General features: G+C 49.1%; 1 protein-coding gene across 1 annotated transcript; it reads left to right on the forward strand.

Moving 5' to 3' along the window:
- Positions 1-1,648: 1,648 nt before the first annotated feature.
- On the forward strand, positions 1,649-25,276 carry LOC119431677 (uncharacterized). Its single transcript, XM_049657981.1, has 7 exons — positions 1,649-1,730; positions 9,519-9,752; positions 12,314-12,605; positions 17,476-17,611; positions 19,399-19,566; positions 23,368-23,520; positions 24,986-25,276. Exons 2-7 carry the CDS (start codon positions 9,521-9,523, stop codon positions 25,274-25,276), a joined length of 1,272 nt encoding a protein of 423 aa, XP_049513938.1. The 5' UTR covers positions 1,649-1,730; positions 9,519-9,520.
- The last annotated feature ends 928 nt before the right edge of the window (positions 25,277-26,204 follow it).

Here is a 26,204-nt window from a genome sequence, read left to right on the forward strand (position 1 = left end):
GTTAAGAGACAGGAAGAGAGCGGTGTGGATCAGAGAACAAACGGGGGTAGACGATATTCTAGTTGACATTAAGCGGAAGAAATGGAGCTGGGCAGGCCATGTAATGCGTAGGATGGATAACCGGTGGACCATTAGGGTTACAGAATGGATACCAAGAGAAGGGAAGCGCAGTCGAGGACGGCAGAAAGTCAGGTGGGATGATGAGGTTAGGAAATTCGCAGGCGCAAGTTGGAATACGCAAGCGCAAGACAGGGGTAATTGGAGATCGCAGGGAAAGGCCTTCGTCCTGCAGTGGACATAAATATAGACTGATGATGATGATGATGATGAAAGAGGATTAAGGCGAAAGCCTGCGCGCTCACAGGACATTCATTAAGTTACTTTGACATTTACATTCGTATGCGTTGTTACTTCCTATTGCCTGTTTTCTTTTTCAGTCGCACCCGCCGTGGTTGCTCAGTGGCTATGGTGTTGGGCTGCTGAGCACAAGGTCGCAGGATCGAATCCCGGCCACGGCGGCCGCATTTCGATGGGGGCGAAATGCGAAAATACCCGTGTACTCAGATTTAGGTGCACGTTAGAGAACCCAGGTGGTCCAAATTTCCGGAGTCGCCCATTACTGCGTGCCTCATAATCAGATCGTGGTTTTGGCACGTAAAACCCCATAACTTACTTAACTTACTTGGTCGCCTAAACGTCCCCACTGGTTCTGCGTGGTTAATGGCACGCTAGAACGGTCGTGGCAAAATATGAAGACCATTAAGGCACATACGCTAGGTAACTGAATTTATATTCTGTTTGAACGCTTTAATCGTCGAAGATAGCTACATGGGCTTGTACATATGGTGCCTTCTACTTTCTTTTAGCGCTGAATGAGAGCGACACGGAAAGACGATTTATAAAATGCACGGCGCTAACTTTCAACAACAAGATAGTTATATCCAGTTCTCGCAGACGTACTACTTGTACTCCTCAAAACGCCATAAGACACGTGTATATTGCTCGGCCAACATGAACGAAACCGGGAAAACCCCACTCAGACACATTTGTGGCCGAACTGATTATTTAAAAGGGTGTCCGTTCAACGTGACCAGAGATAATCGAGGTTTTTTATTGATAAAGAAATTTATGGGTTATTGGCGCATGCGCTTGAATTCTGGTGCCATAAAACCGGACGGTCAATTTTTTTACCCATGAGCCATCTAAGGCTTAAGCCTTAATATAGCTCCGCTCTCTAAATATACGCGGAAACGATGACATCTGCAGGATTCTGTGCATACATTCGATCGACCACTGATTCATAGTCTAACACTAGAAATCTGTCATTTGCCTCTGCAGTAATCGTGCCTGGCATCAAAATATTACACAAGCGTAACTACGTAATCATATCCTATGGCTGCGATTAGATCAGCAGCCTCTGTAAAATAGCTCTGTAAAATAGATACAGCGGCAACAGTGATATTGCATCCCAATTAAGCGTCGGCCACTGCGCATATAAAATTCGGTATCACCTAAAGAAGGTGGTTTCGGGGCTGGTCATGTGGTTATCGACGCTTCCCGCGTTAAAACCAAGCGTGCTGACGTCAGAAGTGGCGCCGGCCGCACTCGATCAACCAGGATTCGTGACAGCAGCGGTCTGCTCTCTCTCGGCTGTTGACGGCACAGATCCACGCAACAAACGTCTGAGATAGCCAGGTCAAAGCACGGCTAGCCATAGTCAAGCAGCAACGGTAAGCCTTCATGCTCGTCAGGCGACGTGAGGTTCGTGTCTTAATATTTAACTGTGCATGTCGTAAAGTGGTCTAGCGGAAAGTATAGTGGGCCTCCACAAGGCGATCGGAACGCTGCAGAAAGTCGGGATTTTGCGATGGGCAACCAGGAACAGGCGCCGACCATTCCGCCGACGTTACCGAAACCAATTTTCGCGGCAGTAGCAAACAGAAGGAAAACGGGCAGTAATATAGTCTCGTGACCGCCAACATGGTGGTTTTTGTTAACCGCAGTGTCGATGGCGAGAAAGGCCATGTACAACGAGAAAGGCTGAGCACCCTCTTCCGCGAAAAGTTTCCAGCGGAACTCGATGCGTCGTGAAGTCACGGGACTGTTACGTAGCATAAAACGCGGGTCAGTGTGGCTTTCCCGGCGTGCGTGCGCCTGTGGTGCCGAGCAGAACAAAGTTCAATTGTCTGGGTTAATTAGAGGCCTAATAAAAATTGTGAAAGAGTTGCCATTTCGGTCTCTTCAGAAGCGGCATGCGAAACGACGCTTAAGCCCGACCCACTTGGAGCAATTGCAAAAAAACTGGCGAACAGGCGTGCGCGGCGTCCTTCCGGCAGCTGTTCTGGCTGTTCACCGTCGGTCAAAGCGGGCTGGATATGTTCGCAGGCGGTCAGCCGGAAGCGGCGAATGAAGGCTGTGAGCGCAGACCAATGAGGGCGCGGTCGCATCCGACTTCATGCCACCGCATTTGAGCCGGCTAGCCAGCCAAAGAGCATACAGCGAACATGGCGACAAAAGCGGCGAGCATCGCGTACAATGGCCGACTGATCACGACCATCCAGGCGCGACCAATATGGTTCAGTTACAGGCGCATAACTATTATTTCACTGCATTTTACTTGGAATGGAATCACGTTGTTTCTAGCAACACTGAAATCGTCGGCGGCGGCGTTAGCCTGTTTTTCGCCGCATGCGGGTGCAGCACGGCGGCGGCACGCTGGCGTTACGCCGCGCTGGTGCGGGCCGCACGAAGTTCGCCGCTGAAAGTTCGCTCCGTTTGGGCCAGGATTTACCGGGCTGGCAGCATAAGAAAGGCTCTTTCCTCACGAATCATCCGTAATCAGAGAACGAACAAGTATACTAATTTTACATTTATAGAGCAAAAGCATGTTATGGGAGACCAGCTCAGGAAAGCATTAGGTTATTGCGATTTTACAGCCATTTACTTAAGCTAACGTTCTGGAGCTTAAGATGTGTATTTTGCAAATCGCATAGGAAATCTCGCAATGTCGCGAACGCATTCAACATGCCGCTATGCTAACAATATAAAGAAATAGGGGGAATCGTATGAGCGATGCGTGACCACGCACCAAGAGTAAAATACAGATTTGGCGGGGGAAAATTTGGCAGAGACAATTACAAGACTACTAACGTGTGGGAATGCGAAAGCATTATACCGCTTGTAGACATCGGAACGTTATGAAAGTGCTCATGGTATACACTCATGACGTGGCGCCACCAACTCCCCATTGGTGGCATCGTCACGAGCTCAATGACGCACGCACTAGGCCACACGTTTAGCCAAGCAGGTGGCTGCGACATGACGTGTGCAAGGACGCACGCACTAGGCACACCTTAAGTCAGCCAGAACCATGGAGCCGACATGGCGTCGGGGAAGTGTGCTCCTCTCGCAGCCCGTACGCCGGGTTCGATTCCCACCCTGACGGAAATGTACCAAATTTTCTTTTCAAAGCCATTAATTCACTTTGTTTACAGGTACCCCCATGAGAAATTTGACGTCAATCCCAGCATTTCTTGACGCGTTGTTTACTCTTCCCGCCGTCGGCCATTTTTGATACCATCTTTCGGTCACGCTGACACCGACGGACTTTCGTGTAATGGGGCATTTAATGCTTCGACAATTAATTCTTATGCGCCCGTTACGCGCTCTGTTGCTACGCAGTATCCCGAAGAAAACTTACGCCACACCAAGTTTGTTTGATGAGAATGGGGCGGATTGTGTGTTTGAAGTGTTGTCCGCACTTGAGTGCCTCTAGTCTCATTGTGACTTTTGCTAAGAGTTTTTGAGGTCTCGTTTCTGCAATTTTTTCCCGTGGTATGAGGTACAGCTGACCGCAAAAGTTTACAGACCAAACGCGTGTGTGCCAAACGATGCTATAAATTGGCGCTTTTGTTGTTCGTCCGTCGTGTCAATTTTTTATTGCTCAGGGCGATACTAGTCAAACTTTCTGTGCCCCACGCAACGCGCTCTACAGCGGCCATGATGACGTGCTTCAGTCTCGACAGCAGTATCATTTTATCTGATATGAATGATACCAGCTACATGCCGCTGGCATGATACAATCTCGCATGACTAGGCTTCGCGCTTTCCGTGAACACAAAGAAGTAGAGAAATTTCATATGGCCCAAGAAGGTTGCCATGCGGGTGGAGACCAAGAGGATTTATTTCCGTAATAATGGTGTTTTTGGCGGCAGGTGTCGCACCGCTATGTGGAACGAATCGGAGACACTCTGGCGCCGTCTTGCGTGGTCCGTAAACATTTACTGTAGACTGTGGATTGCAGCCGCGGTCCAGCGAAATGGACGCCTGGCTCGGTTGCAGGAGGTACGCGGTTTGATTCCACCGCCAGACACCCGCCAATTTAAAGGACGGGTACAAAAAGCCTCCGGCCAGGCGTCTTGCTTTCAAGAGAGGTCCGCACAGACCGCTATGTTGCTTTGCAAGGACTAAGTCAAACAAACTCCACACAAACTTCAAAAAGGTTGTTTTGGCCGCTGCCATGACAGCCATTTTGCCTGTGGCATCCGAATCCGCCTTTTAGGCGGGGTGACCCTCGGGGTGAGGACAAACATCCCTTTCCAAGCTGTGTGTCGCAAAACACGTCGCTAGCGAAACCACTGTGTCTATTTATCTGGTGATGCCGTTCATCACGAGGGTGGCGGCCTGCTGGCTGTGTTACACGAGTTACACGTGTTACACGACGCGGTTCGTATTTGTCGGCGCACGATAAGCGCAGGCTGTGATATAGAAACACTAGCCGATTTTCCGGTGGCTGTCTGCCGAAGAAAGGCTGTTTCGTCACGAAAGAGCTGCATTTCCTTGCAAGAAAGTGAATGGGTGCGGGCGGTATCTCTGCCGATAAAGCATCCGCCGCGCTACTATAACTGGGCTTCTTCGAGTTTCGGAGTTCTGGCAGCCCGCTTGCAGCCAGACCACAGCCAGCTAGTTCCGGTTCTGATAGGAAGTCACGTGGACTGGGATCCCAAGACAACCCGGAGCTGCCCGAAGTTTGCAAAATCGAACGCCGGGACAGCGCTGGTCGCGGGAGAAATGTAAACTTGCTACCAGCATGGCAGCGACTGGCGTGGGCGGTGTGTGCGCGGCGTAGTCGGCCCATTTCTGCGTTGCCACCTTGAAAATATATAGTTGCATTCAGGAATACGATCACTTTTGCGAGAATTCGCGCGACTCGGCACAGGACGCGCACTGTGCCGACACGTGACCGTGTCCGCACAGTGTGCGTGCGACTGAGCACAGCGCAATAAGCGGCGTGCGACGCGTACGATTCCAAGACGCGAAATCGCATCTTAGGGCTCTGTTATACTCCGAACGTCACAACGCGCGCGCGCGCCGGCGTTCGTTTCGTCGCGTCACGTCGGCGAAGACACGCCAGGCCTGCGCCAGGCGCAAATCCGCCTGCCCTATAGTCCAACGCGACGCGGCCCGACGCAGCGGCCGGAGCCAAAGCAGCGCATGCTCAGTAGAGCAGAGCAGAGCGCGGAAAGCGAGCGCCGCGCGGAAAGAAACGCGGACGCGGTGCAGTCCGGGTAACGTCGTCGGCGCGAAATGCAGCATGTTGCATTTCGCGCCGGCTGCCGCCGGGCCGCGCCGACGGACGCTGGTCGCGTCGGTCGCGCCGCGCGTCAGAGTATAGAGTGCTCGCGTTTTGCTAGCGTAGCGTCGCTGCGCCCACCGTGCGCGCGCGTCGACGTTACGTCGGAGTATAACAAAGCCCTAAGTGATCGCTCGCTCGAGAATGCCTGCTCGTGTACAGCGATCACGTCGACCACCGGGGACATTTGACATCATTTGACAAGACACGCAAAAGCAGGATATCGGGTACGTCTTATATGCATAAAATGCTGACATGCTTGAATTCGATTTCAGAAGGTTTGTTTCGCCTGATGGTGCTCCTCTTAATTCTGCTCCTGTACTGAAGGAGCTGGGGCTGCGGCTGGCGGGTGAAAATGCACGCCGCCTGTAACCCGCGAAAAGCTTCACACGACAAATAGTATTGGTCGATCATGAGAGCAATAATAAAGCTAATGTACGTGTGGCCATTACTCATCTAAGCCAGTGCATTCCTTCAACATCAACGGCCTATATATATACTTCGAACGCATCGGTTTCGAGCTGCCACCCAAGATACGACGGAGAGACGAAGCGAACACGGGTTAACTGCGATGCCTACGCTAACTGCAGAAAAAAGACATATCCCCGCATATACGCGAGCATTATGAAAAGGGATACCACCAGAAAATTACATGAACCGAAAAGGCACCGCAATGTGCGGGAATGAGCGTCTACAACTCCTACAACTTGCGCGGAACACGATGAAGATACGATGCAAGCATGATCGAGAGCGCAGCGCGCTGTTCACGTCCGAGAAGAAGCATTCACGGAACACCAACAAAAGAAAGCTTCAAATGGTTCGCCGCTGCTCGTAAGGCACCGTTTCGCAAGGCGGAACGGTGCATTAGAATCCTAGTAAGATAACTCAATCAACGATCCACGCACCGCGCCGACAGCGGGAATCGCTCCGAGAAGTATGCGAGTCCAAAAGCACGCCAGCCAGGGGCGGTGCGCGTTGCGCCCGCGTTGCAATCCGTCAAGTCCCCACAAAGATGGCGGCGAGCGCTCATCGCCTCTTTTTGCCGTCTGCTAGCCAGAGACCTTCCAGAGATCTGCCAGACCAAAATCGTCCTGGCTGGTTCTGGCAGCCCGCGGGTAGTCAGAAGCTTCCAGCCCGAGTTAAACGAACGAGCGGCGGAAGTGCGTCACGCAGTGGGCGGAGCAACCCGAGAAAAACGAAGGCGCTCGCGCTGGCTCTGGCACTCCGCGGGTAGCCAGAAGTGGAAAATCGAAGAAGCCCACTGCCGCGCGCGGATGACAGCCGCCAGCTTGTTCGACGGGCCCATGTGCCCGAGCGCAGACACCGCAAAAACCAGATAGGCATTTCACGCTTGATAATGCATGCGAATGTAAAGTGGTGTCTGACATGTGCCTTTTATGCCAAGTTGTAACCACTGTCAATCCTCTCTAAGACTAACTAAAGTATAGAGAGTTGGGCCTATATACAGGTGTAGTGTCAAATGGCTCGCATAGCCGAAGACGCTGAAGATGTCGTCCTATCTCTATTTCTAGGTGTGATTATGATGAGGGCGGGCAAAACTGTGCATTTCGTGACCATTTGCGGTAGTTTATAAAGCGCCGTCGAATACATTCTCACATCGAAGCGTACAATATCCATAGCGACTCCGCTGACGCGATCCGAGCCGTCAGCGGTGGGGATGCTTTATATTTTCTTTCTAAAACTCGCCGTATATCCCACGCCAGACCGCGGCATGTTGTTGTAGAGAACTTTCTATTAGTTTATTTGTACCTTCAGTTAGAATGCACAAAACTGTCGAGAATGACAGTTATCGCTAACAATTCCGCTGTGTAAAGGAAACAACACGCCACCGTACCGAGCAATACCTCCCATGCTATTCGCGGTATTGCTATTTGACACTGCGTATTCTTACTGCGGACGCAGCGAGAGCACGCAAGGAGTGTCCATGTGACTGCAAGCGTTAACATTATGCTATCATAGCGTTACCGCAATCAAATGTAATTCGAAACTGCAACGTGAAAGGGGGCTTCAACCGGATGCCGCCACGGGCACCATTCCATTTATGAGGGAAATTGCGGTTGTGCTCATTTGAACACACGAGGAATATGCTTTTCTGGTAATGGCTGTCTGTCGAAGTACTTTGAACAAACTGCACCTTCTACGTCTTCAATGTCTCTTTTCCGTCCCAGCGGTAAAATACACATTCAAATTATTGCCGTCAAATTAAAACCCACTCTGCTGCGCCCACCGCTGATTGCACAGCTGAACACAGTGCGACACGCTGTTATCACGACCTTGCTGTGCCAGTAACGGTGTTCGGTTGCTGAGGAATTCGCACATTTATTAGGCAAATGTTTTTCCTGCAAGAAGTGCGGAAAAGCTGAAAAAATGCGCCCAACCGGCTGTTCGCAAGCAGCCGAGCAGGGCAAAAAAGGCAGACGCGACCCCTATATTAACGTCGCTTGCAAGTGTTCTTCCTTCACCCCGTCCGCCTACACCGCGCTCACCGACAGAACGTCGTGGAGCTACGACAGATATTTTATCGGTAATAAACGATTTGCAAAACCTGCAAGGGGGGCTTCGCCACACACCTTCGTTGACGCAACCAAAGTGGCGGACCTCGGGCTGCAATCGTAATTGAAGTATCAACATGCGGGTCAAGAACATCCGTCCTGCAACCATCCAAGGTTTCTAAACGCGTGTCTCACAATTAAGGATAATGGAGTGCAAAATTGACTAAAAATTTTTTTTTTTTTAGTTTCGCAACACAACATGCCAGCACTCTTGGCAAGTGTTTCAACCAACTGCCACCTTCAGATGCGCAACGGACGGTATTTAAAAGTGACGCCAAACGCGCATAAACCCGTGACTTCGCCTACTCGCCGTGCAAGTTTGTGTTACGTGCTTTGGCGTTTGCTTTGTTAAAAGATTCCTAAAGGTATTTACATATACAATCATTTAGAAATGCAGTGTATCTAGCTAAATCTTTGTTTTCAGTAATTCTGTACGGCGCCAGAAGGGGCATTATAGTCGCAGGAGTTCGCGCACGACCATTTTATACATCCGCGTTCCCGCCGTTACGGCACCCACGTTTTTACCCGCGTTCTGCTCAGAAAATGAACATTTTCTCTGCAACCACTGCAGTTATCAAATGGCAATTTTTTTATATTGTTCCTGAATACCTTGGGTTATTTTTATTCTTATTTATTTTTATTCTTGGTTTCTTTTTATGTTCTTTTTATTAAAGCTTTTGTTTAAGAAAACGCCATAAAATGTAAGTCCCGAGAAAAAAGAATTTTACTAAACAACGGTAAAACATACAGGTATTCTTTTAGCTCAGACTACTGTACATCCAACAAACACTAGTTTTCACCTTTGTACCTATATATATTTCAAAAATGTTCCTTAAAAAATAATGCAAATATCTGTATTATATTTTAAGAACGGTTCTGTATCTTCGTACTAAATTTACGATACATTTACTAAATACTAATTTCAAACAGCCTTTCATTGAGTTTGCTTCAAAAATAACAATTCTAGGCAGTAGTAGCTGAACACTTAGGTTTGCTATCCATCCTCCCTTCACAGAGCTACTAGCAAGAAGGCCATCAGCTTTGTTAGGGAAGGTTTGCTCTGTGGGAAAGCCTGTCTACAGGACTTGCGTATATCTCCTTTTGCCGCGTTTGACCGGTAAAATTGTAAAAATATTGTCAGGAGTTCAATAACGTTCTAAGAGCATTACACCTAAAATCTTCCAGTTTCACTTCTACTTCATTTTTCTTTTAAAGAGAAAATAACGTTTGCTGCTTGTACGAGTGTCCATCTGGAACGGGCTCGTATTAGGCCTCTTAATTCGGTCCGAATTCTGTTTTCATTTACCCAACAGGAATGTCACCATCGTGTAAGAGAGACGTAGGCGTCAGCATCCTCACTCCACAATACATGGGCTTGCTTCAGAGCCTATGCACACTCAGCAAGCCGAGCGTTAACGAGGTGACCGCTATCTTCAAGGAATTCCGGCGTTCTTTGGACGGCAGAAAGCCCAAGCGTTCTTCCACATCATCATCCTCGTCGTTGTCGCCTTCATCCTGCGCTTCCAAAAAACGTGGTCGCAGGTCTGGTAAGGAGCGTCTCTTTTGTTCTTTAGCTTATGTTCTGGCATAATAAGGGACGTACGAGGGAAATCGAAAGCTTGGCAAATTGGTATTATGAATGCCCGATAGATAGATAGATAGATAGATAGATAGATAGATAGATAGATAGATAGATAGATAGATAACTTTATTAGAGAGCTGGTCGTCGAGGGCCGAGCTGGTCGTCGAGGGCCGAGCAGGTCGTCGAGGGCCGAGCTGGACAGCAGTGCCTCCCATTGCTTCCTCGTGGTGTTCTATGTTATGTAGCATACACTCCCAGGTAATGTGGTATAGGGTTGGTGTGGCCCCACAGCACGGGCATTCGTCCCTGTAGACTGTGGAGTGCATGCGATGTAATATGTGTGGGTTCGTGTAAGTGCCTGTCTGGAGCATGCGCCAGGCAGCGGCATTCTCCGCCGTTAGTTGTCGTTGGGGTGGGGGATATCGCAAACGACTCCCTCTGTGGTAGTTCAGGATTGCTGAATACTCGGGGTCAGCTGGGTCAGGGTCATCTGCAGTCGGCGTGATGAGCACTCGGTTATGTACAAATTATCGAGCTGCTCTGTCGGCATACCGGTTACCCGTGATGGCAGCGTGGCCCGGTATCCGCATGATGATTTGGGTGGTGATGTCGTCAGTGTCCTCCTTGGGTATTTGGGCTGGGACTTGTGCCGCAGGTCTTGCGATTCTTCCATATAGGAAGTTGCGGAAAGCCTGCTGGGAATCCGTGAGGATCGTCAGTGGTTTGTTTGCGTGTTGGCCTTCGCGGATGGCTAACGGGAATGCCAGCTCTTCGGCTTCCGTGATCGCGCAAGGGTGGGTCGATGCACCGGAGGTGACGTGGCCTCGGCGGTCGCAGACCACTGCACTGCGCCCTTATGCTTCTCCCTGGACATAGCGGCATCCGTAAAACGGGCCATGGCATGGAACCTGAATGTTTTCTCTATGTACAGGGCCATCGCTCTCCTCCTGCCGGAGTGTAGGTTAGGGTCCATGTTGTGGGGCATTGGGGCAATGTACACCTGTCCTGGAATGACTAGGTATCGTGCAGGTTTCTTGGGTTCGTAGTGTTGTGGCTTTGAAGCCCAAGGTTCGTAGGACCTGCCAGGCCCGTGTCAGTCCGCGCAAGTCTGTGTGGTTGTGAGACGTGAACGGCTTCTGTGAGTTTGCTGAGGGTGTTGTGTAACCCTAGCGCCAATAATTTCTCAGTCAATATACTCATCGGCAGGCGGAGAGCGGTCTTGAAAGCCATCCTCAAGAGCGTGTCGGCCTGTTTCATCTTGGTTTCTGTGAGATGGTAGTAGGGCAGGCTGTATGTGATTCTGCTCACCAGCAGGCTTCTAAGCAGTCGGAGGGTGTCCCCTTCCTTCATGCGTCTATTCTTGGATGTTACGCGGGATATCATGCGTGATATTGCCTTGACACTGGTATTGAGGAGCATAAGTGGGTGGGTAGCCCGCTGGTTAGACTGCAGCCACATGCCCAGCACCCTGAGCAATGGCTTCTCTGGTATGAGGCCCCCGTTGAGGTGTACCTCGAGTTTTCGTGTTGGGTCTGTGGGGACCGTCTGCTTACCCAGGTCTCGCCAGACTCGTACGAGTTCGGATTTCTCAGGCGAGCATTGTAGTCCGCGTTGGGTGACGTATTCTTGGATGAGTTCAGCTGCAGTTTGCAGTCGTTCTTCTATGTCAATGAGGGACACTGTTGTGGTCCAGAGTGTTATGTCGTCTGCGTAGAAGGCGTGGCGGAGGCCTTCTACGTCCTGCACTTTTCTTGCGAGGCCGATCATGGCGACGTTGAAGAGCGTGGGTGAGATGACAGCTCCTTGTGGTGTGCCCCTGTTGGGAGGGTGGTATACTGCAGTCTGGATCTCCCCAATCTTCAGCTCTGCCGTGCGGTGGCTTAGGAAGCTCTGAAAGTACGTGTACGTTCGCTCGCCGCAGTTGGTGTTGGCGAGCCCTTCTAGGATTCCTTAGTGGCAGACGTTATCGAAAGCTCCTTTGATGTCGATTGCTAAGAGGGCAGGTTCGCCGCTGCGGCGAACGTTGCTGAGGACTTCTTACTTGATTTGGAGTAAAACGTCTTGTGTGGACAAGCCTGCGCGGAAACCGAAAATGGTGTCCGGCAGGTGCTTGTTGTCTTCCAAGTGTCTCAGTAGTCTCTTGTGTGTGATTTTTTCGTACACTTTGCCGAGGCAGGATGTGAGCGAGATGGGTCTGAGATTTTCAGTTGCCAATTTCTTGCCCGGTTTGGGGATCATGATTATACGTCCGTGTTTCCACATCGCCGGCACCGTGCCTTTGCGCCTCGCCATGACTGAAAGTTTTGCTCTGAAGTTAACCGGCGATGTATGCCTAATTACCTTGACTAACAATGCAATTACGCGGAGTACAAAGAATACGTGCTGGCTTGATAGAGAAGCCAACCAGATGCATTCATTCGCGTCTTCCTAGAGTTCGCTGATCTAATTATGAACCTTGGATAATGTTAACTGTAGCACTGTGTGTTGTGTCCCAAGCCTTGATTGCCAATGGGGCGTTACTTCCAGCTGCCCGTGGGAGTGGTAATAGTGACAGTGCCGCAGGCGGTGGCTGTGGTGGCGGTGGCAGCAATGTCGGCTTCGAGCGTTTTTGCTCGTGGAACCCTGACGAAAATCGTTGTTGGATCGTGTCCGACCTGCACCTGTGGAACCGCATTCTGTCCCGGGACTGCATCGAACTGCGCGAACACAAGTGGGGCGAGCTGACACTCCAGGGGTACGAGTGGCCTGAGAACAAGCCGGAACTCCGGGACATGCTTTGCGCCTCGCTGCTCATCCACCTGCTGCTGCGGCAACACAGGTGAAAACAAGTTTGCGGATACTTTATGCTGCACTTGAGATGAGACAGTTGCGAAAGCAAATGTGGTTTCCTCAGTTTGGCGCTTGTGTTCATGTCTACCTTTCTTTTGTCTTTGTCGACTGTGCGCGCTGAAATATACCACACACAGTACGTACCAAATCGTCCCAATTTCTGTTCTATAATTATCATTACGTTTCATTTCTAAGAACCATACTCAGAGACCACCGATTGTAGCCCATGCCACCCGCCTAAGTGGCATGTGCGTCAGGCCACGTTGTGAAGTGTATGCAGTGGTTTGTCTATTGTAGCTTACAGCCACAACGTCACGACGTATCCGGTCATGCGAAAGGCCGTGGGAAGATGGGAGGGAGAGAGGGAGGTATGGGAGGAAGGGAGGCGACGTTTAGCTGCGGCACTAAATGCGTATCTTGCGACCGGGTGCAAGGGTAACTGGCGACTCAATCTCCCACGCGAAATGAGCAAAGCGGGAAGGCAGCACGGGAAGGAGGTGGGCGGCTTCTTCTCTGCCAGGAACTGCGTACTTGTACTTTGCGCGGCCATAGCCTCCTATATACTTCATGCCTGCCCATCGGCGCCGAGAACGCAATGAACCCGCTGAAGCGCCTAGTTCCGTCACTCACCACCAGTTGGCGGTGTTACCCCAGAATACAAATTCAAGATGCTCTACCGCGGTGTGCGCTGTAGCATTACTATATATATTGCGTTATTTCTTTAACGGTGCGGATTCTATCGTTTTACAACTTCTGCTGGCGTGTAATACCAACACAGACGCGCACAGGCCGCTGCGAATTGCTTCTGCTGCAAAAAAAAAAAAAAAAACGATAAAAGGAAAACCACAGCTCTCATCTGTTCTACTATGAAGCTTCATTTTCCTTCTGCTTATTACACATGCTTTGTATGTCAGTGTGGAAAAAAATATCGCTTCTAATACCTGCACAACAAACACTCCTACTGCCATCATTTCGATTTAAAGTTAGTGGAGCTTTCCTGACAGCGGCTTGTGTGAAAAAACTTTTGCGATATGTCGTTCTTGTCCGTTACCTTCAGCGCAAAATTAATGAATAGAGGGCGGAAGAACTTTGTCAGCATGATGTCAAACAGCCTCTCGTGATTCTCAGGTACTGAACACTTCAACAGTTCACGCTCTCGCAGCACATGACCAGCATTCATGGCAGTCTCCCTCAGCGGCTGCTTAAAACTTCTTCGCTTAGCGAGCACTACTCAACCTACTTGTGCAAAGAGTTCAGCACAACTACCAGTTCGTCTTACGGATACAACAGACCGCTTCTCCCTTGAAGCCTAGTCAGAGAATCTGACGGCGCCGAGGGCTTGGGCTTAGTCATCACACTGAGGCATTCTTTGCAAGACACCCGCTCAATAACGGCTCTCGACAGGTATCCACCAGCCATCGCTAGTGCTGCACATTCTGGCAAAGGAAGCGTTTCTTTGCGCCGGGTAAAGTGGTTGACCAGCACTGCTATCGCCTCTTTGGGAAATTCGTCGGATGGTTCTGGTGTAGTTGCAGGCGTAGCGACGAGCATGTGCTATCTTCCGTGTCCATCAAGTAGCTGCTTTTCGATGTTGACACAATGCCAGTCTTCAGATACTTTTCTAATTCGCACAAAACTGCTCGTGCGTCTGTCTGCTCATTGCTTTCAGCTGACCTCCTCCACCACCCAAAAAAATATTCAATGGCGTCAGACGAGAGCTTTCTAGTCACAACAAATCGAAAGTGCACCTCTCTCAGCAAGTATCTGACGCATTCCACGTCTGACGCATTACAATTTTGAGCCACGTTCTTCATCGCTCGGAATTTCATGAAATGAGATGCCCGGGACCTTTCTGTAACTTTACGAGGTGCATCCAGGCCCACAACAATACGCCATACCACTGAGTATCAACTCGCAAAGCGCCCTATCAAATCACTTAAAGTAACATAACTCACTCGTGACCACGATGTCTTCTTTTCGGCCAGAAGGCTCTCATTTGCGTTGCGGCTAGACGTCCTCAATGCGGCACCGACAGTGTCACCACAGCCACAGTCCTTCAATGGGCCTCTTGCGCTGGAGTTTGAGGTATAGTAGCAGGCGCCTGGTGGCGGCGAGAAAAGTTATCTGGGTAGTACCAGCTTGGGTAGTGTTGATCCCTGGCTGTAGCGAAGCACGTTTATAGCCCGAGTTGCGTCGATTCGCACTTTTTTCTGCCCTGTTGCGAGTGCGAAAAGACTCGTCACATATCATGGATCATGTTGCCAGCTGGCCGCAGCCTAGATTAACGAATACGGTCTCTCCGTGTGCCGTAATGCTGGAAGTAGAACGAATAGGCGATGCCGATCCGACCGAGAAACCTAGCTCAGCCTAAAAAACGCGGCACTATCGCTACTGCTGCGTCGTGGGCTGCCACGAGCAAGAAGGCCTGAATCCCAACATCAGATTCTACTGTTTCTTTCAAGGCCTCACGCCGCGGAGCGTCGGGCAAACTGGATAACTTCACTACCCCACTACAAGCAGCATAGTTTCAACAGTTCAATGTGCTCATACTTGAACTCAAGCCGACACGTTAAGGCAGCGCCAGCAAGACAGTATTGATTACAGCACATCGATGTTCGAGCGCTGTCATTAAAAGTTACATGAAGCAAGCAGCGCACGAGCTCGCGCTGCACCGCGATTAGCACGTACGTTACTGCGAGCTCATATATATGCATTAAGTCAGTTATCAGTTGCTAAAGTGACCAATTGTCGCTTACTACAGTGCAGCCATGACTACTTGTTTAGCGGCATTTAGTGAACAAAGATAGCAGGAGGGCCGCCCGAGCTTCGTGCTCGTCGTGCGCTCGAGCAGTTCGTACATCGCGGCGTGCTGAAAGACCACTGCCGGCGCAGCGCACAGCGTCATGCGCTCGATCAGCTCCGTACTGCTTATTCTGCTTATTGCTTCTGTGCACTCATTTATTGGAAATATTTCCTCGTGTTTGTGTGCCTGAATCTAGCAGCGTGCAAACCTTACCTGAACTTCGTGCGCGACTCATTTCACTTGCGATTGACACCGCGCTTAAACTTCGCCGCTTATTTCTTGAACGTCGTACACGTACTTGGCGTTACATAATTTCTTGCCTTTACGCATGCAGCGTGCCACCCCTGAAACAATATTCGGCGCCCAATATTCGCTGCAGGCGGTGGTACAACACAACCGAAAGTGGCGGGTCCATATTGTAAACGTGCTTTCCGAAGCAGACGACCGAGCTCGGTACTACCCAGTTCAGAACAGAGGGCGCTCTTTAGCACAATTTTCGCAGCGCCCCATGGGCGAAGCAGAAGCTCAATACCCTGCCTCAGCTCACCGCGTCAATCGAAGGCAGAAGACAAGTATTTTTCCCAGCCGTGGACGGCTGCAGAAAGGTGATCTCTCAGCAAACCAGCGAAATGTGGGTAGACGAGGCAAATGAATATTGCATCAATTTGCCACTAATGGAGACGCGAACACGCTATTTTTCCCGCCTTTAACTATGCACGGCGGCTAGCGAACTATTCTAGGGTAGCAGCGCCCCTAGCGGGCGACCTGCGACGAGGTCAGGCAAGGAGGTTGAACGGCGCTCCCGGAGTGATTGCGCGGGCACAAAAAAGTATATAGGAGGCCATGGCGCGGCTGAGGGCTGTCGCGCGCACCGTATGTTGAAATCGATCTCCACACGTCTCTGACTTTGTATGCGCTGTGCTTTCGCCACTCAGTTTCCGTTGAAGCGATAGACCACACGAACCTTCGGTCACTCCCACTGCGCTTGCTCACGCCAGCGTTCTAACAGTGCTTGTCATCGAGTGTGATCCATTCATGTTTGCTTGATCGCGCTGACACATTGCTTGTTAATTCAGTTAGTAAGCGAATGTGTCCAAGTTTATGCAGCCCATAAAACTACTTTAATTATTCCGTATACTCTACTAGTAAATTTGCTATCGCAATTGATGCTTCGCCTTTCGGGCGAAACTGCGACTTTATTGTAATTTTAGTGACTTTGTGAAACATTGGGCTCTCGACTGAAACTTCCAAAGCTGTCTACCTACGCGTGGTGTGACAGATTTAGGTAAGAGTAAAAATAACAAGAGAGAGGAAGACGGTGACGCTGGTGTAACTCGGAGCGAGATCTGCGCGCTAGCGGTGAGAGCGGCTGACCGGTACCAGGAGATAGCGACACCTCCGCCGTGAAAGCGCTAGATGCGCCACCATCTCGGTGGCGCGGGCCGCCGGGCAAGCCATCCCTGTCTGAACACGCCCGCGCGCTCACCGCCTTGTCGCGTTGAAAGTCCGCTTGGCCGCTTAGATGCTCCGCTTTCAGTGTGAACGTGCCTTCAGAACTACAAACACGGCGCGGTGGTAAAGTACCTAAGAAGTTACACCGTTGAGAGCGAGGTTGAAGCTTGAATGCCTACATTTGGCGGCCGCGTTTTAATGGAGGTGGAATGCCAAAATGATCCTGCCCGATGTTCGAGTTAACGCTGATAAAACCCTCGTGGTCGAACTTTGCAGCAGTCTTTTGCTCTCGTTGAGTTGCTTAGGGAAAGCAAACTGGTCCATAAGTCCAAGTGCTTGACGTAAACATTTGTTCGAATTGTAAAGAACAAGAACCAATGGCTAGCGCACGAAGCCGAGATGCGCCCTAATAGCGGTACAATAACTTGTTTTTGTTGACGAACTAAGTTTTCCAGTATATCTGTGTGCGTGATTCAGGTGCATTGGGGTGCTCCGAAATGACCACGCGAAGAGTTTGCATTTTGTTCTCTGCAATACATTTGTTGCAGCCCTCAGGTAAGTTTCAAAACTTTTGTAGGTTGATTCGAGTATCTTAACGGTGCAGGTGTGTGACTTGCGTCTTCTTGGATATGTCTATAAGCACGGTTGAAAGGCACGTCATGTGGCACGCCCTGAGGACTGGCGCCGTCGGTGTCAAGTGGTTCACCTTCAAACCCTACTTCCTCGATCTGCTCGGTCTGGTGAGCGCATGTGCAAGCAAGAATATGTATATGTTTGCCGATGTTATCCAGTTGAGTGTCAGTGCTGGTATATCTCCACCCAAACACCGATGACGAGAACACGAGATTGTCACCACGCCTATATGGCCATGCGATGGGCGAATTTTAATGTTGCATCTGGGGCTGCCAGCATTTCAACACGGAGAGAGTATTTGATAAATATCAGCAAAGAGGATTTGCTTATGCATATGCAGCATGTAGTTACAAGAAAAGAGCGCTATAGAAGATGATAATACACAAGCATTTCACTGACACGAGCACACAGTTTCATCTAGTCTGGTTGCGCTGTTATCGGTAAGGTGAAAGAGGGATAGTTGTTCCACCTTGTTAAACAGCCCGAAGCGAGACAAAGGGTGGGAATTAAGGGGGAACGCAGACAAACGCTGTTTTCATCTAGGAAATGCCATTCTGTGCGTAAAGTCAGATGTGGGGAATGATGGTAAACCGTTTCCTGGACCGATTGGCTTTGGAGGCTTATGATAAAACTACAAATGGGGCATTGCAGCGTGACATGAATTGGGCTTATTTTGAAAGGAGAAGCGCAGAGCAAACTTAGTTTCGAAGAAAAGCTCAGGAACACCGACAAAAAGAAATGGGTAACTAAAAATGAGAAATATATATGCCTTAATAGCGTGGACACGGAACGGAGAAAGAGACCAGGAAAGTTGGCAACCAAGTACAGGATTCCTGAAATTGTGAACACACATCCTGCAATAAATAAAAGGGAAATTATCAGAGATAGTAAATTGTGCACAAGGGATAGAATAAGAAAAAGTATATGAGGATTTAGAAATAGGACAAAGTAAGTATTCCGGAGAAAAATGTCAACAACACAAACAATGTGCCTTGCCTTTTAAAACCCGAGCTCACTGCTAAGTATAAAAAAAAGTATACCGACAAAATATCCGCAACAGACTTGCGGATATTTTGGAAGACTTGCGTTTGCCGAAACAGAACTCTGGAGACGACTCAGCACGCTGTGATGGCGGTGATGGCGATTGGATGACAATGACGCGACAGAAGGAAGACTGAAATGCCTCCTATGGATAGACGGCATGGACAAATGTATTACGCCAAACCTGCTGCTTCCCGATTCGAGGCGTCCGTCAATCTGGATTGGAGATTGCTTATCTCAGGCGAGCCGGCATGCTACTCCGGATGTTGCGGACATCCAGGCAAACGTCCTTCTTGCACAAGTTCGCGGGATCAAATGCCGGCTGCGGGGGCCGCCTTTAGATGTGGGAGATATACAAAAACGTCCGTGTCCCGTGCCCTGGGGGCACGTAAAAAATCCCCTGGTGGTCAGAATTAATCCGGAGTCCCCATTACGGCATGCCTCTTAATGAAACCATGGTTTTGGCAAGTAAAACTGCAGAATTCAATTCACACATCCTCTTTCTCACTCCTAACTTAGCTAGAAACCGATGCGCGACAGATCCCTTCAAAATCTGGGAAGCTAAAAAAAAGCAAACAAACAAATAGCTGCAATACAGTTCATCTTCAATTTCTCGAGTGTGCACAAAATATAGTCCATGAAAGAATTACCAGGGATGCTGCTCACACAGGTGATACCAATGTGCATATATTGCACCTCAGTGTTTGCAGAGGCGAATTTAGTTGAGTAAACGCGCTAGTATATAATATTAAATGATATGGTGTTGGTTTCAAGATGCCACTGTAGAGACTGTGCAAGAGCCGCCAGTCTTCATTCTATTGGCTTCCTACTTCTGCCTTTCTTGTCACTACAGATAACGTCGGCTGAGACGTCCATGTGGTCCGAGGCGGTGGCCTCCATGACGAAGCTCAACATACTGAACATTTCCAGCGTCTACTTCTGTGCTGAAGTTGTCCGCATGCTCGGCGCCTACGTGGAGCAAGCCACTGCACTCAGTACGCTCAAGTTAGTAGATATCAAAGTAAGTTTTCCTCAGCCTACTAAAGCCTGTTTCTGAAGCACACCAGGCTGAGAGCATTTGGCGAAAACGCGTCAAGTGAGGGTAGCAGATGGTCAAAATCACACGAGCACTCGTGTAAGGTTGGAGTCAAAATATTTAAGTGACGTTTTGGAGCCGCTGCAAGTCCTTTGTTCCAATTATGTACCAATTGGCAGCAAACGTGATAAACCGTACTCAGATTATATATTTCCATGATATGCAAACTATACGCCACCTAAAACGTAAATGTTGTTTTGCTAAGAATTGGAACCGTGAAAAAAAAGCTTATGCAGATCCTAGGTCATTCTGGCATCGGGGAGCGCAGATTTCATTAGCCAGCAAGGCAAAATAGCACATTACGACGAGAGGCACGCTCCAGATTTCAGTTAAGCACACGTTTCTCAGCCGCCGCAAACTCGCACCTTGCTGAGCTAGTGCGAGTTTCATTCTCCGTTAAAACGTGTCGAATCACATGACACGAAGTGGTCAAGTGGCGCTAAGGGAGGGAAGGGCGTGGCGGAAGGGTCAGGTGAGCACATGTGTCTTGTTCTAGCCCGGTCGTTGCTGCACATGGGTTGGCTGAGCATGGCTCCGTGCACTCTGTCTTTGATGTAAACTGCACCACTAGACTAGCCGAGGTGGCTGGTGGGTTCGGCTAGGCGCGCCTCGCGTTGGAGGTCGAGTAATTAAGGTTCGGAGACGCGTTGCAGCAAGAGGCAGCACCATGGAGGAAAAAAAAAAGCTGATGAGACCTTCACATCACTTTTCGCGACGCCTGCTCGGAACAGCGCCCGCCCGTGCCGCCACCGAACTATGAGGATGCTAAGCATGCAGCACCTCCTCCTCCTCCTCCTATCCAGCTGTTCATTATAACTTCGCCGCTAGAGTACCCTGTTCTCGTTGCTTCTACGCACACCCGCCTGCTATCTCTGTCGTGATGTTGGGAAGCACTGTCGCACATCAAACGAAGCCAGCAAAGCTTTTGTCGTCTTTCTCGACGCACTAGCACGGGGTTATAGTTGCGTGTCCGCCACCACCCGTGCGTGCGCCCATTAAGCAGCAATGGTAATCTCATTGGCACGTGCGGGAGCAAGTCCTATGCCTCTCAGCGCCGCTATCCTCCAGCTTCAGAAACTGCTGTATCCAACTCCCGCGCCTCTCTCCGTTCGCGGCGCATCTTGAAATATGTGCTCTCGTGGTAACACGAGAGCAGCCGAGAATGTTAGTCCTAAGCGGCCGGTATACCCACCGCCCGGAAAGCTGGGGGCACGCGCCAGACACCGAGAGTGCTGCGTAGGGTGCATGCGCACTTCTGCCCGCAAGGGCTCCCTGCGTACGCAGACCTGTTGCGGACGCGCAGCTATAACTTTCTGTTGCATGTCTGAACACTGCACTACACGCAGTGCAAGTAGGTACTCACGCGGCCGTTAATCACATTGCAATAGTCGCCGGGATCCTTTCTAACATAACTGTATAGGTTCAATACATGCAAGTTAGCATTGTAGTGAACGGCTACTTAATGACGTGGTAAATGTTGGCGAATGCCGTGCTCTGACACAACGTACAGCTAATCGACAATTAAAAAAATTCAGTAATGAAAAACGATAATGGTTCTAACGCCCCGCATTCTCGCCATCAGTGCGTATTTAATCTCGTAAGTACACCGAATAAGGAACGCGCACCTCGCTACAAAGTCAGTTTATGACGATCTTGTGCGCGTTGAATGTTATAAATTAGGCCGCGTACCCCTACTCGCTGCACTCTTGTAGCAAGTGCCACGTTTTCAAAATCTGACAAACCAGACGACCCACAAACAGTCACGTAACCGTGTGCTTGCATTTCACTGCATGAAGAGTGCCCAGCCGCCAAGTATATTTAGGGAGCAAAGCGCCCCTAGTCACGATATCTAGTAATTTGATCCGCGGATGCCAACCAAAGCATAACCAGCGTCTCTCCAGTGTCCTTAGCAACGGTATAATCTATTTGGCCCAGAGAAAGCTGGGGGCACTGAGATTTGCTCCCTAAAGGGCTGCAGAAAAGAGCGCCTTTTCCTCCTTGGAATCTGACGTTCAGCTAGGGTTTAAATTGACGTTACTTCCGCCACACTTTTAGCAATGCATTGTGATTGTTAGTGTTAGGCTGCCTGCCTCGGCAGTACCGCTTCGGCGTTGCTACCGAGGCCCCCTAGTTAGGGCTTCGCTGCCAACCTTCATCACGACCGCGTTGTGACATGAACAGGCTACCAATTTATTTGTCAAGTCGCACTTTCGCAGGAAAGGCGAAACCCTGATAGCGATAGCAAAGTATCAGACAACTATACACGAGGTAAGGCTCGTAGTTTTATTGACCGTATTGGTTCATGTTATTTTGATGTTATTTTCAGCATGCGTGACACCGCGCTTGTTAACTACTATGCGACTGTTCTCTGGAATTTATACGGCCAATACAGACACGAACCTTACTTCGTGCAGTTGTCTATTACTTTGCTATCGCTATCAACGCTTCGTCTCTCCATTGAAACTGCGACTTGTCTTATGAATAAATTGCTGGATAACTTGCCGAGCGTCTCCGACTACTTGCTTGTACGAGTGCGCCGCCGAATATGCACGAGGACGCATGCATTTACAGGCTTGCGTTCGTGGCCTAATGGCTACAGCAATGGGCTTATGGTCTGGAAGAGCCCATTTCGAAACCAATCAACGAACGTTTTTATATGCATATATTCGCCACCAGACAGGTGTCAAGGTCACCCTGAAGGTCCCATAAACGGCCCGACAGAAAGCTACATAGATTCAAACTGCCAAGTTGTGAGAAGAGGCGTGGGAAGATATTGGCTTTGAAGAATACGGCATGTCTACCGGGCCCCACTATTTCCGCCACTGAGTTTCTTAACACGAGAAGCAAAGAGCCGTGGCAGTCATTTTCCGAACGATGCCATTTTCTCAAGTGTGAGCCACACAAACCAGGTGTGGTATTCTTGGCACTAAAATTCTACCGCTTTAGCGAATTCTAATGTGTCGGAGTTTTAAGCCACTCAAGATACCATATCGATCTGATTCGTCAAGTAAAGCTGCTAACAAGACCGCGCATTCGGCAACATGGCTAATATTATGTCTTTTAAAGCACCACATAGTGGCAAAACAGCAATCACACTCTTCTGTTAGGCGCAGCATCGCGAGTTGTTAACCAAGCCGATCGCTCTCTCGACTGTGTTCTTGGCTCGGGTCAGGATGCGAAAGCAACCACGTACGGTGGGTATAGTGCGTGTAATCTTAATTTTATTTAATTTCGGCCTTCTATGTCGCTCTTGGTAGCCCCGCGTTGGAGCTGTAGGACAACGGGTCATGTCGGTACGACAAAGGCGCAGGTGATACACTAATTAGAGAGCGAGTGAATACGTGTCAGCGTTCTACGATAGCTTTACTGTTCAACAAAGAAGCGCCCGGTCAGCTGGGGAAGAGTTAGGCTTCGGGGTTCCGGCATCGATGGCGTCGCGCGCCGTACTTCCAACTACTGTAAAGGTGTTTATTTGCAGCGTACAATAGGGCAGAAAAGGTCTGACGCGTTTCGCAAGTCCATCCAGCGGGCACCGCAAACCGACCCCATATGAACAGCGGCATTTGCTGACTAACCCGCGCTTCATCTATGTCAGAATTACAATATTACAGTGCATTAACTTTTCCAAGAGATGCAAGTTTCAGATATCCGTTTCGTATATATGGCCGACACTCTCTATTTCTGAGCTGCTGAGCTGCTCTGAGCTGCCCTGATTTGGACGTGCAGGCACCTGACGCAGAGGCTGGCATGTTCTTGGACTGCCTGTCTCGCAACCGGACTGTGAAGGTCCTGTGTGTGCACCAATCATTCCTGATAGCCCGGCATGGCCAGGCTCTCGCAGACGTCGTCCGAAATCACGTGACTCTCGAAAAACTTGAAGTAAGGCGCATCGCGTGACCATTTTACGAATTTAGGCGCTGTGCAAGCATCAACTACGGGAGTTACACTGATATTCAAAACTTTCGGCTAACGAATCGAATACTGCTTATTCAATTCTGTTCCCGAATCGAATAGTCACTAATCGATTTGGTGCTGCAATGGAATTGTAACTATTTGAAAACCTTGATATTTTTGGAACGCTTTTCGAATACTTCACATCGTCTACGACACACTGTCACAACTTAAAATTTTAGCCAGAATGCGGCAATAATTATCTAATAGAAAATTAAAAAAAAAGGCGCCTATAGTAGGCTACGTCACTATCAGCGCCATGCTTTTCTGAATCCACTACTGTCGTAATGAATATTGTTTCGACATGACATAACGCAGTGGAAACTGCTTGGTGCTAATTATAGATGGCACAGGCGGAATATATTCCTCATGTGATCGCGATGATATACACTTACCGGGTGTTCAGAAGTAAGCTTTACAGAATTTTTAAAAATCGCCTCTGGTAGATAGCATAATTCTTATCGTTGAGCTGGGTTATTCGAAGAGGCGGACATTAGCAGCGTGAGAACATATTCAACTAATTAAGAAAAATTTAATATTTAACTTCTGAGTTAATTACTTTACGACACATATTGCAATTTACGACTTGTAGCCGGTGAGCTTATCAGGCGTATCCACTTTGAATAAATTTCCAGAATGACGCCAGTTGGAGATATGCGCCACTAAACTCGCCGTAAGAACGCACTGTTGTTCCACTTTTCTACCAAAATGCTGTTTTATACATTGAAGCACAAAAGTAGCTGGAACGCCTACATATTTCGCCCAACACTTTCAGAAATATCTAGAAACTGGTGTCATCCTGGAAAATCATTGCAAGTGAATGAGTCTTGCAAACTCACCGCCTACAATTCGTAAATTGCAATATGTATCGTGAAGTAATTAACTACGTTATTTAGCGAATTTTTCGTGATAGTAATGTGCGCCTCTTCGAATAACCCAGCTCAACGATAAGAATTAAGCTACCCTTATTAAACATATTTGTTATTAAATGGAAGAAGGCTGTACGTAATTATGTTCTTCTGCTGTGTTTGTAGTTAAATCGCAGCCAACTAGTCTGCATTCATACAATTATGATGACTAGCAGCGCCACCTATTGCTGCTGAGATATTCAGGTGGCGCTCTGCTTTATTGATAGGTGCATGAGTATCTGAATGGACCGGTGTAGTCATGTGCGCAAATGCGCAGATTGCCCAGATTATGGGCAAACGAATGCATTGTTTGTCGGGTTAATGTGTACACTGATGGCCGATTGATAAATTCAGTGATTCCGATGGATGCATTTATTTTGTGAGCAGAGCCTTTCAGAAGGGTTTGGTTATTTTCCGGCAGTCGGGTGGGTGGACCACCTGTGCTGAAAAGAGCCCATTGCGCTCCCTTTCGCGGCCTGTTGCAGGTGATGGGCTCATTGGCCTACACTCCATCGGCCCTGCTGGCAGCGGCAGTTGTTAGCCAAAGTTTGACGTCGCTCATGGTGCATACATGTTCGATTCGCTCCAAGGACATCAAAGCTATGGCCTCCGCTTTGACGCTACACCCGCCGTCTCCTGAGTTCAAAGGCGATAGCTCGACAGCGATGGCGCCACCTACGCCAACTAGCCGTCTCGAGGAGCTCATCTTTCTCAACTGCGCACCTTGTGACTCGCATCTGGAGGAAGCATACGCGAACCTCATTGGAGGCAAGTAGACCCCCTTCAGTTGTGCCGCCCTCCTTCAAAAAATATTTTTTTTTCGGAATAAATATCGGACCATAAGACTGGAGGTCTTTAGGCCATTCTTGAATAATAACTATGTAGGCTGTCCCTGCTAACGTTAGCCACCAAGCTTTTCAAGAAAAAAAGTATTTAAAAAACACGGTCCAAGATAGAAATTTAATAGCTACGGTGTTCGGTCATCACAGCGCTGTAGACCCAACATAGTAAGTCTTAAAATTTTATCTTGCATGTTTCTTAAATATGTATTCATCGTTGAATAACACCCGCCGCGATGGCTTAGCGGTTATGATGTTCCGCTGCTAAGCACAAGGTCACGTGATCAAATCACGGCTTCGACGACCGCATTTCGATGGGGGGTAAATGCAAAAACGCCCGTGTCCCGTGCATTGAAGGCACGGTAAAGATACTCTGGTGGTCAACATTATTCCAGAGTGCCCCACTACGGCGTGCCTCATAATCAACTCGTCGTTTTGGCACGTGAAACCCCAGAATTCATTCATTCATCTTTGAACAGCTTGGCTAACGTTAGCTGGGACACGCGGTATACCTCTTTCCCCTTTTTTGGGCTAATAGAATAACCTAGTGGAGGCTCGTGAATGAAACCGTTATTTACAGTAGCATTACCACATAAGAAATGCGGAAACTGCATAAAGTATTTACCAACACATTTTCACAGAATACTAATGCACTGAAGTAGCTAGATACTATGGTGTCGCATTGGTCAGTGGGAGGTCCCGGGTTCGATTCCGGCTGTCGCCGCTGCATTTCTTTGGGGGCAAAATGGAAGAACGCTTGTTCACGCTGATTTAGACGCATGCTAGAGGAACCATGGTGGTCAAACGTATTCCCGAGTGCCCCCCTACGGCGTGCCCCGTAATTAGATCGTGGTTTTGGAAGGTG

This window comes from Dermacentor silvarum, chromosome 10 (genome assembly GCF_013339745.2).
Source record: "Dermacentor silvarum isolate Dsil-2018 chromosome 10, BIME_Dsil_1.4, whole genome shotgun sequence".
Classification (NCBI taxonomy): domain Eukaryota; kingdom Metazoa; phylum Arthropoda; class Arachnida; order Ixodida; family Ixodidae; genus Dermacentor; species Dermacentor silvarum.